At 43.9% G+C, this 11,910-nt stretch overlaps 1 protein-coding gene across 1 annotated transcript; it reads right to left on the reverse strand.

The window, feature by feature from the left end:
• Positions 1–1,096: 1,096 nt before the first annotated feature.
• Positions 1,097–9,075, reverse strand: LOC308526433 (uncharacterized protein C2orf78-like; the record flags this gene model as incomplete). Its single annotated transcript, XM_081101543.1, has 5 exons — positions 1,097–1,521; positions 1,735–3,243; positions 4,089–4,850; positions 7,951–8,079; positions 9,006–9,075. The coding sequence occupies 5 exons, from the start codon at positions 9,073–9,075 to the stop codon at positions 1,097–1,099; spliced, it is 2,895 nt and encodes a 964-aa protein (XP_080957669.1).
• Positions 9,076–11,910: the final 2,835 nt, after the last annotated feature.

Genomic DNA, 11,910 nt, shown 5'->3' on the forward strand with positions numbered 1-11,910 from the left:
ACTCTCGCTCCCTGGAAATCCACTCTTCCAATGGATTATTCTCCTACACTTCACTTGATGGAGGTGTTTAGACAAGGCAGCACGCGTGGCCCCGGTCATGGAGAAGGCCCTGGCTAGCCCCTCAAGTAAATACTTAGGCTTCTCCTCAAGTTTGATCTCTTCTACTACTAACTTCCAGATGCTGTGCTCTGAAAGCGTGGTTGGGTACCTAGAGACACTTGCAAATACTAAGGACTTTGGAGAAAAGCCTCCAATCTAGACTTTGCTCTACCACATGCAATGTGACCTCAGCCCATTGCTGAACCTCACGACTAAAGTAGCAAAGTGATACTGGCCTTGAATGTTGTCCATTAGTAGGTGTGGCACATAGGTGTTGAGTAAGTGGGGATTTATATCTCACCCCTGTTCTGGGTGAGCCTCCTACTGCCATAGTTCATTGGCTAGTTATAAGCTGCCTCCAGGATAACTCTCAGCCCTTGCCACTCAATCTGGTAGGTTCCACTGATTTGTACTTACCTCTCAACGATAATCATACATGGTAAGGCAACTCAGACCTTTGGGAAATGTACCAACTATGTGTTTTCTAAAATACTTATCTGGTGGGCATGAGACCTAAGACCGGCCTCCACGAGAGACTTTCTATTTCTCCTGATCAATCTAGAGACTCATCCACCATTTTCAACTCTGTTCAGATTTTATCTTTTTAACCCTAACCCCAGACCCTGCATCTCACTTCTACCATCCCCCCACCTCCTGCTCCTTTTTATAAATCCATCTCTCCCCTTTCAGCCTTTATGGCCATAGACACAGTTCTTTCTCTTTCCTCAGTTCTTACGCCTTGTCCCTCACTTGCCCATCCAACTACCAAGTCTTTTGTTCTCGTGCAGCTTTTGATCCACACCCCCACCAAAGAAAACCACAGTTAACAGCATCTCAAAACTCAAAAGGCTTCTTTATTACTTATCTATCAATTCCACTACATTTATTTATTCAATTTTGTTAAGATTTAAAATATACCAGAATAGAGAAATTTACATCTATCTATCTATGGGAAAACAGTAGGTATCCAGCGAGGCACCAACACTCCTAGCACCTCTTATTTTGCATAGCCATAGTATCGAGAAATTTCCATTTCTTTCTCTCTCTCAATGAAATACTGCACTTTGCCCAGCGAGGTGAATTTGGCAGCATTCTCCCGCTCAAGTTGAGCTTTCCTCTTCATAGCCTCCCTCTCTGGCCTCTGCTCCTTTGTGATGGGCGTTGACATTACTGGCCCAGAAGTATCAGGTTTCCTCCATGGAATTCGCTGATAGGCAAAATCGTGGAGAAGCCATTGGTTTTGAGGTTTGGGTGGGGTCCAGGGCTTGTTCACCATAGTGCGAACCGGCTCCCGCTGGAAAGAAGTGCAAGTTGATGTTTTGCAAGGCACAGGTCTAGAAGCATCACACTGAGGGACACTAGGCTGGGTAGGGTTGGTCCAACCTGGTCGGACTGAATTGGTTGAAATAGGTTTAGCAGGACCTGGCAAAGATGCAGGACTTGGCTGGGATGAATTCACTGCAGTAAGTTGAGCTGAATTAGGACCAGGCTCAACAGGGTTGGTCAAATCTGGTTGGACTGGGTTCATCGAAACTGGCTGAGCTGGTCTGGCAGGACCTCTCATAGATGCTGGGGTTGGCTGGGATGAATTGACTGCAGCATGTTGAGCTGAGTTAGAACCAGGCTGATCAGGATTGGTTGAAATTGGCAGAGCTGGTCTGGCAGGACCCATCATAGATGGAGACGTTGGCTGGGATGAATTGACCGCAGTAGGTTGAGCTGACTTAGAACCAGGCTGGGCACGGTTAGCCCCAGCAGGCCGGCGTGATGCCAGGGACAGTGGCCTGCGAGGAACAGGTCGAGCTTGGGGCTTGTCCAAAGTTGGAAAAATCAAAGGTACCAACTTGACCTTCCCAGGAGGTGGCAGCTCGTATTCAGATGGAGATGAACACTCCTTGTCAGCACTGCCATCTGGTTTCCGGCGTTTGACTGGAGCTTTCTCAGGACCTTTGCCCTCACGAGGCTTATCCAGCCATTGTCTGATAGCTAGGGATGGCTGGGGGCCTTTGGGGTTGCTTGAGTGTCCCAGGGCCCGGGAGGAAGAGAGTTCAGTTTTCTTATCACTCTTCTTCCCCAGGGCATGAAAAACCTGCACAGACTCCAGCATATGCATACCCAGGGAGCTTCGGGGCTTTTTGAAGGTCTCTTGGGGCAGCTCAGGGTGGTATTTCTTCCGTTTCATCTTGGGAATGTTTGGCTTCTCCTCTGCCTTGACTTTGTTCCCTGACTGCTTACGCTCTTCAGTTTTCTTGGGGTTGTTTTCTCTGGTTCTTTTGGCCCTTTCTTGCCCATGGCTCTGGGTTTTGCTGGTCCTGCTGGGGGCAGCTTTCTGAGGTTTGTTAGAATTCTTGGCCCTGTTTTCAGGAGCCCTGTCACTGGCTGCAGCATTTGAAGCAGCCAATTCTCCCACGAACATGCCATCTGGGCTCTCAGGATGGATTTTGACTATGGGATCACCATTGATCAGCTCAGAGGCTTTATGTTTATTCTTCCTGGCTTGATCAGAGGGAGCATTAATGATACTTGTTTTCTGCACCTTGTTCAAATTGATGGCTCTGGTATCTTTGGTTTGGATCACCTTGGGACCTTGGGATTGATCAAGTTCATCCAAGGAATTTAGGACCACTGGAAGGTGAATATCCTCCACCAGTGTAGCTATGTCTGCAAAGCCATCATTGGATTCAGTCCCATTTTCAAGTGTCCCTTGGTCCTTAAGGCTCAGGCTGTTCTTTCCCAGACCAGCGTTTTCACAACCAGGCTGCTCCTCCTGGCCAAGGGGATCAGAGCAGGCCAGGAGCTGGGGAATGGCGGGGATTTCTAAAGGGAGCAGTGGAGGATCTTGGTTTTCTGTTGGGATCTGGTAAGCATCCAGAGGCTTTGAAAGGATGCTTTTCATATCCTCCAAATTCCTATTCTCTTTCTGTTCCTGGCTTGGAGCTGGAGGCAGTGCCAGGTAAATACTAGGACTCTGGACTGGAGCTGCCATTGAAATGTCCCCAAGCTCAGGTGGTGGGTTGCTGTCAAGCATCTGGATATTGCTGCCACCACAAGACTTGGGGATTTCTGGGGTTTGTGGTAGACACAATGTTTGGCTTAGAGGTTGCAATCCGAGGGAAGTCTTCATCCCCAGGGGAGTCTCCATCACTACAAACGAATCAAGGAGAAGCCAGTCAGTCCCTGGGCACCACCCATGGGTGCTCCCCTGTCACCACCAATGCAGCAACCATGCTCCTTCCAACAATGGGAAAGGCATTCCTACCAGCTCTTCCTAAGGATCATGGACAGCTCCCTGTGCTATGAGAAAGGAGACAACTGTTCTAGTTCTCACTGGGGATCATTGATGTCATTGTTTCATGGTATTCTGTGTATTTGACAGGGTTGTGATAAATCAAATAAAAAGTAAGTGATTTAAAATGTTTTACAAAGCTAGCATTGTACATATGGAATCCTTTTAGTTCTCTCCCCTTTCGTGAGGAAATAAGACTTCACACAATGGAGTAGGGGAGGGAATGGAGCTCTTCCTGATGAAATAAATAAGCAAGGGCAGATTTCTAGCCTGCTTGCTTTGGACAAGATCATGGAACACAAGGTCTTAAAACCTGGCATGAATTAAGAAGTGAGGGAAAGTTAAACTACCACTATCGCAGTAAGAGTTCTGAAATCCTTTCTAAAGACACTGAAGCAATAAAATAAGAGAGTCCATGAAACTGTTGTAGTAGAGGGGGACTAGTAGGTAAGGGAGGGAATAGTGTGGGACCCCTTTGTATGCTCTTCAGTTCTCATACATGGCCAATCCAGTGTCCACCTTCCCATCTCTATGAGGTGTTCCCACAGAGTCTGAAAATGGGGAGCACTGACTGAGGGTGGCAGTTACAAAGTCACAGGACTTAAAGTCTACCTGTCTGTGGACGCACCACTTCCCAGGTGCAGATTGACCCGAGTTATTAATGGGGATCCCGTTGCTCTTCCTTCTTGCAGTCTGAACTCACCTTGAAAACGTGTCTCTGTGATGGGCTGAGCAGGCACCGAGTAGTAGATTGCAGAGGTGGAGGCCGGTGGTATCATATGTGTGGGCTGGACCTCCTTTAGTACCATGACCATTTCTGGTTGAGGGGCAGAGGCCCTGCTCTCTGTGTAAGACACAGAGCCATAGGATTGCAGGTAGGGGCCACGTTCTGCAGAGAGCAGAGGCCCCAGTGTGCCTTGATTGTAGTAATAGAGCTGACTTCCTTCCTGGTAGGGAAGTGACAAGCTCTGTCCCTGATTTGGAATCTGAGATGATGCCCCGTGAACAAGACTGGCAGAAAGTGATGGATACAGAGGGACCATGTTAGTGGCCTCTGAGGTTTTATTGTACTGGGATGCCATCGACATGGAAGAAACAGCCGTGTCCTGGTCAATGACAGTCACCGTGAAGTCTCGGATGGATGAGGACTTCTGTTCAGTGCCTCCTGTGAGCGCCCACTCAAAAATACCAGGATTGGAAGCAGCTGGAGTGGCGATCTGGCTCTGGCCAGGAACTCCAGACAACATGGTTGTGCTAGAATGTTGGTAAAGGTAGGCACTACCCATGAGAGGTTGGAAAGAGGTGCCAGAGACTGATGGTAGGAGCCATGCCGATGTGACGGCTGGAGCAGAGGCTCTGGGAAGACTGCAGACTCGTCCTGTGAGGGAGGCTGCAGTGCTCCCCACAGGAAAAGAGAGCTGCAGAGACTTTGAAGTTCCAAGTAAAGGTGGATTTTGGAAATTCTCTGTTGGGAACAAAGAGGGTGGTGAAAAAATCAAAGGAATTCACTATGTTTGAAGAATAGCATCATCTTAAGATTAATACCAGTACTCACTGAGGTGTCCAAAATCAAACAGCTTATGCTGGTTGTGAATCCTGGAACAGTTTGCTACTCTTCTGTATTAACTGCCTGTGCTTCCAGTGTGGGCAAAAATGTGCAAGAGAACCAAGTGGTTCATACATTCTCCATGGTAGAGGCAACCACTCTCCGCCCCATCTTTCCCTGGAGCCTCTACTAGTATTGATTTGTGTGCTCTTTCCTAGAATCGAAGCATTTTAGAACCAGGATTCTTCAGAGACCCTGAGTTCTAACATTCTCATTTTATGAGTGTGGAAACTGAAGCTCAGAGAGGCCAGGTAGACTTGTTCAAGTTCTCTCATTGTGCTAGTATTATTACTGTGTTACATAACCTAGGTATCCTGACTCCATTGCCAGAGCTCTGCTCTGAGCATTACACTGCCACAAACTGGGAGCAATGGGGCTTCTAGTATAAATGAGGGGTTTTCCCCATGGAAAACAGTACAGCTATTGCCGCTGTAATCTTCCGTGCCTCATGTTGCCTGCAAGTTCACATGCTATTCCCTGGAACTCACATGTAGCTCAGTGCAGTTGGTAAATTTGAAGTGTCATTCTTACCCTCTTCAAGCCTGGTTTCTGATCCTACCTCAAAATGGCCATGGGGGAGTGAGTTTCTCAAGAAGTGCTTTTTGAAAGAAAAACATTATTGAAACTGTCCAGGTTTTGAGTTACTCATCCATTAAGTCATTATAGTAAGAGTAACAATAATAATTTATACATGAGTGTTATATTACACTAGAGGCCCAGTACAGAAAATTTGTGCAGTCGGGAGGCCCCTCAGCCTGGCCTGTTCCCTCTTGTAGTCCAGGAGCCCTTGGGGGATGTCCAACTGATGGCTTAAGCCATCAGCCGGCCAAACTTAGTGCTGCCGTGAAGGCGGGAGAGGCTCCCACCACTGCACTTGGCTCAGGGCTCCTGGCTGAGCAGCATTTCCCCTGTGGGAGTGCACTGACCACCAGGGAGCAGCTCCTGTGTTGAGCGTCTGCCCCCTGGTGGTCATTGTGCGTCATACCAAGGGTCCTTTCGCTGTTCTGTTGATTTGCATATTAGCCTTATATTATATAGGATATGATTTATATGGAAGAAAATTTAAGTTATGGAAAGACAAAGAGAAAAATCATGAACAATATATATCACAGAACTAAATATATATAAACATTCATGAAAATTGGGGCACGTAGCAAAAATCAAACCATAAAAATTTGCTAATAAATGATGTTCTATTTTATACGCACGTTATAAAAGTGAATATTGCCTATGCTGTTTTAGTGAATACTATTAACCAAAGAACAGCCCACAATACAAGATGATTTTGAAAAAATTTCTAGCCATGTGGAGAAGATATATCAGTAAAAACTGCATAACAAGCCATAAATGTGGATGTATAAGTAGCCCCAATATATGTAGACAGATATTTCTGTAAAAATTGTTATAAATCAGAGCAAAAAGAATTCCATTAATGTGATTATTCATGTTTTTTTCTGAATATTACCCAGCAAGTAACAGATAGTAAGTCTAGTAGAAATCTATATTTCAATTAATACAACCACATGACAAACAGCAAAATACACTGAAAAGAGTATCCTTAAATTTATATGTTTATCTTAAAACCTAGAATTTAATCATCTTCAACGTCCAGGAAAGTCTTAAAAGCCATCATCACTAGACTTTAATTAAATAAAAATTTACTGTAGGAATTGTCAAGAGACCCCCACAAGATTGGTTGTAGATAAATGTGAAGTTAGAGATGTGGGGTTTGACCTTTTCTTTTTCTTCTTAGGTAGCTAAGGTCTCAGGGAGATGGTGGCTGTTTCTCCGTGGGGAACATACTTATCACACAAAGGAATTGGTCTTTCTGGTTCAGGTTAGGACATATCAATTTTTAATCTTAATTTTTTTTTTAAGTGACAAAAAACATCTACATAGTTTAAATATCAGAATGAAGTGAAACAGTGAAAATTATGTTTTCCTCCAGCCCCCTAGATAACCACCTTTATTAATTTCTTGCTTACAGGAACCATAATTTCTAAAACACATGTTTTTAAACGTTGATACTCAAAACTGTCATCTGTGTGTTCAGAGAGGCAATAGAAAAACACAGACAACGGAATGTGACTTTGCTGATAAGCTGCTGCTTTGCCTACTGATACCCTATTCCAGCCTTACTTTCCTTCCTAGTCTATTAATGTAAGCACTGACTAAAATGAACTTTATTTTGCCCTCCTCTGAGCAGATTTCACCCTACGCGCTCTGCTTTAATTTAAAATCCTTGGTTGCCTTCAGCATTCCATTGCAAAACTACCCCTTTTTGCTCTTGAGAGCTCTTCCATGCCCTCCTGCTTCATTCTTATAGTTTCCCCTCCTTCATGCTTATGTGCCCCCCCCCCCCGCTTGGTTCCTGTGGGCCTTTCCTGATGAAAACAATCCTAAACTTTCTTACATTTGAATACTTGCCTCACTATAGCCTAGTACTCTTCATCATCTCTCCCTATTTTCCCCTTTCACCTAGCTTGGATAGAAAACTCCAAAAATAGGTGAATATTACTTTTTGAACTGCACTAAACTGAAAATACTAAAGTTGAAACATTAGTGGTGAGAGATCCTTATACTAGAGACATTATATATATATATATATATATATATATATATATATATATATATATATATTCTCTGTGTTTCTATTGAAACGCATTCCAGAAGTCTTTATTTTCTATATGGGTGTCTTTAAAACTCAACATTAGAAAAGAAAGGGAATAGAGAGAACAACCGATCTGAAATCCTAATGTAACAGATTAGGGATGAACAGATTTTGTGAGTCAATGACTTGTCCCAAGTCACATAGCTAGTAAGTATCAAAATCAAAAGTGAAATTAGGTCTCTGGATTTCTAGATCAATACTTCCCTTCTTTATGCTATTTTGAGTCTACTGCTAACTTTAGGGGCAAAAATATCTAATGAGAAACTTTTTAAAACTTTCTTTCCTTACCTGACATGGTCAGAGAAGAAGAGGAAATTGTATTAATTGTAGATGCAAGGGATGAGGATGTCTGAGTGGGTGAAGCGAACGAGCGCTTGTTTCCAGTACGAAGGTTACTGGTCACACTGTCACTGGATACTGGTCATTGGTCAGTTGCGATGATCCAAATGTATTTACTGACAACTCCATGGAAACCCCAAGATTCTGCCAGGTGGTGGTAGGTTTGGTGGGAGAATGATGTCACAAAGCAGGCAGTTTAAAGGGATGCGAGGGCCAATAGGGAGGTCAGATCCACAACAAGAAGATGAGATTAGATGGAAGGAGCAGTAGGGGAGCTAAACCAACCCCTAAATGGCTGGGCTCCGGGGTAGATGTGCTCATTGACAAGACAGATGGGATAGTCTCACTTTCCCCAGGTTCGTGTGTTAGGGAAATAATCTCAGTATTTCTTAAAGACATCCATTAATATAATTAACTAGTACTTTTATTCTCTATATTATGGTGTATGACATGTATTTATCACTATATATATATTTACTATCCTAAGAGGGAACAGAAAGGGTTATCTAGGTTGCACCATTGCAATTGTGCAGAAATTGTATCTGTCCATCTACTAGAAACTAGTGAATTTACTGCAACTTTGGGGAGCAAAGGGAGGAGTTAAAGAGCTCTTTTGCCCCCTGGCTGGTTTGTCTCAGTGGTTAGAGCATCAGCCCTCAGACCGAAGGGTCATGGCTTGTATTGCCAGTCAAGGGCACATACCTCAGTTGCAGATTCGCTCCTTGCCCCTCAGTGGGGGCAGATGAAGGAGGCAATCAGTTAGTGTGTCTCTCTGAAATCGGTATTTCTCTATCTCCATCCCCCTCCCTTCCCTTTCACTCTCTCAGAATCAATGGAAAAGAATATCCTCAGGTGAGGATTTGGGACTGGGGGGGTAGGGGGGTGGCGGGGGAGGAAGCTCTTTTGCGACCTGGTTAAAGAGTAAAATGAAGTTTGTTGAGTGCATGTTGTGGAGAATGATGTGGTCCAAGGCTCTTCTCTTTTAGTTTCTTCTTGAATCCTACCTTCCTTGGGCGGGGCTGGGACAGGCCAGATGGACTTGCATCTCTCTTCTCTCCCTTTCTTCTTCTTCATTGTAGGCAGTGTTTCTAGACAAGCTTTGTTCTTGCATTCTTACACTTACGGATGTTAATTTCTGTCAACTTCCAGCAGCAGCAGGGGTGGTCTTTTCAGTGTGTGATGCATCCCAAAATGGACTCTGCCCATTAGAGGCAGATACCAAAGAGCTAGGAGTCAGCTGACTGCAAACCTTTCCTCTTCTAGCCTTTGGTTGCAGTTCTTCTGCCCATAATCTGCTCCCTCTGGTTCCTTGGGCTACGTAGGCTTCCTGCCATCCTGCATTTGTATACATGAGAGGCATTCACGATATTTCCCCTTTCCTTCTCACATAAAGTGTATCCAGTGTGGCAGTTACTGTAGTCTCCTCCCCCTTGCAAACAGCCACTGTAGAATTTTGGGCCTCTAGGATTCTCTGTCTGCCATGCTTGGGTGCAAGGCCAGGCAGAAATGAAGAGGAGAATAAAGACAGGACCTGCATGAGGAATAGGGAACAGTCAATGTGAAAGTATACAGAGCAAGAGTTCTGTGCACTAGAGAGAATAATCCTAAATATATTTTTGTTTTTGTCACTTCTATCATTCATTGGTTATATTTGTAAAATAGGGATTGTTGTTACGCTCTGTGTCACGCTCTGGTTTTGTCCACAGGGAGTGTGTGCAGAGGGCATTGCGGCGAGTTATACTGCGGCCCTGAGCGTAAGGAACAGAGGTGTGCGCTTCGCCCGAGTTGGCCTGGGTTTTCCTTGTTCTCTGCCCGTAGTTAGTGCTTTTCCCACTAACCACTCCTGTGACTCTGAGTTAGGGCTAATTGCTAATGACTTATACAGGGCGGGGCAAAAGTAAGTGTACCGTTGTTCGTATGAAATAATACAATAATTAGTGAATAATACAAGAGTAATCTCTATTTCGTGTAGTCACAAGTGTAAACCTACTTTTGCCTCACTCTCTATATGGCGTAAGCTGGTTTGGGGAAGGAAATCTAGAATCTAGTAATTTTTCTTGATGGTAAGCTTTTAGGGGTGCCTAGATCAACCTACCTGGGGGCTTTTTTATGCCAATGAGTAGGAAGTGTGTGATGGCAAGAGCCAAGAGACGATATAGCTCATAGATGGAATCTACAAAGAGACATATTTCATTTATAGGAGTACTTTTCCTTTTATGAGATGAGTGTTTTCAAAGATGGGGGATGATAGGATGATACTTACCTGAGAAGAAATACACTGAGGGGTGTTGCGGTGTAGACATATGGTTTAAACTTATTTAAAAAATGTTGTTATTCCTCACCCAAGGATAGTGTTTCCATTGATTGTTTTTAGAGAGAGGGAGGAGGCAAGGGAGAGAGAGATCCATGTGAAAGAGACACATCAATTGGTTGCTTTGTATAATTGCACTGACTTGGGGATTGAACCTGCAACTGAGGTACATGGCCTAGACAAGGAATCAAACCTGCAACCCTGTGGTGTGTGAGTCAGTGTTCTAACCACTGAGCAATGCTGGCCAGAGCCTTATAAATTTTTTTCAACATTTTTTCCCCTAAGTTTCAGACCTCAGATTGCCAACTTCCATGGTACGAATATGTAATGTGAGGCTAACAGTATATGCTAAATATCTATCTGCAAGCCAGACCAGTCTTTTTGTTTGTTTGTTTGTTTTTTATTAATCCTCACCAGAGGGTATTTTTCCATTGATTTTTAGAGAGAGAGTGGAAGGGAGAGGTAGAGACAGAGAGAAATATCGATGTGAGAGAGACACATCAATTGGTTGCTTTCCACACGAGCCCCAGCCAGGGCCCGGGATCGAGCCTGCAACCGAGATACATGCCCTTGACCAGAATTGAACTGGGACCCTTTGGTTTGCAGGCCAACGCTCTATCTACAAGTCAAACCGGCTAGGGCAGACCAGTCTTTTTTTTTTAAAAAAATTTCTGTTTTCTCCTAGAAATCAGAAGAATCCATATCCACTGCAGATTAGGATGGGTGTAAGATTGGAGGAAGTGCAGTAAGATAAATTCTGGTAGCAGTCAAATGTTTAGATGTTAAAATACTCAGTTCCACCTTTCAATTCGACCTAGACCAAACCCTTAATTAGGCCTTTCCTGGTTCCCAGCCTCTATAACTATTTTCTCTCCATAGTTCCTGCCATTTAACTTTGCCTTAGGGGCTCAGCATCATTTAACTCTAAAAAGAAATCTTAAATGTAGGAGGAGGAACCTAAAGAACTTTAGTTCAACACTCTGAAACTTAGCAGTAACCTCTACCCTGACCTAAAGTCTTCTTTTTTGTAAGTTAGGGTATTGTCTTGTCCCACTTCCTGCATCTTGTACCCATTTTGGATAATTAGGATGTGTCTTGATGAAATATAGCCAACCCATATACACCTGGATGCTTTGTTACTCTCACTTTTAATTTAAATGAAGGCTGGAGTCCCTCAAACCCCTTCATGGTACTTGGGGCCCTATCAGATACTGCTGGATTTTATAGTGTCAACTAAATTGCTTAGCTGTTTAGTGCTCCAAATATCTTTTGCTCCTATATTTCCCATTCCAGTGTACTACATACCTATTAATGCATTCTTTCACCTCATGTTGGATCCACTCCCATCCAAAGACCTACTCTTTGCTGGGTCTCATACTTTCTGGAAACCCTATGTTGCCTAGGTCTGGAGTTTCTTGTGTCAACTCTAACCAAATTTGTGTCCCTATCTCAAGCTTGTGTCTTGTAGCAAATTGGAAGTATACTGGTAAGACCAATACTGTTTTTCTAGCTTCTGATAGATTTATGAAAAGTCTGTAGGTATCCGTATCAATAATACTTTTTTGGCCACTACAGGCCTATTGTATATGTTTTTCATA

This window comes from Myotis nattereri (assembly GCF_964212035.1).
Source record: "Myotis nattereri genome assembly, chromosome: 10".
In the NCBI taxonomy this organism is placed as follows: Eukaryota; Metazoa; Chordata; class Mammalia; order Chiroptera; family Vespertilionidae; genus Myotis; species Myotis nattereri.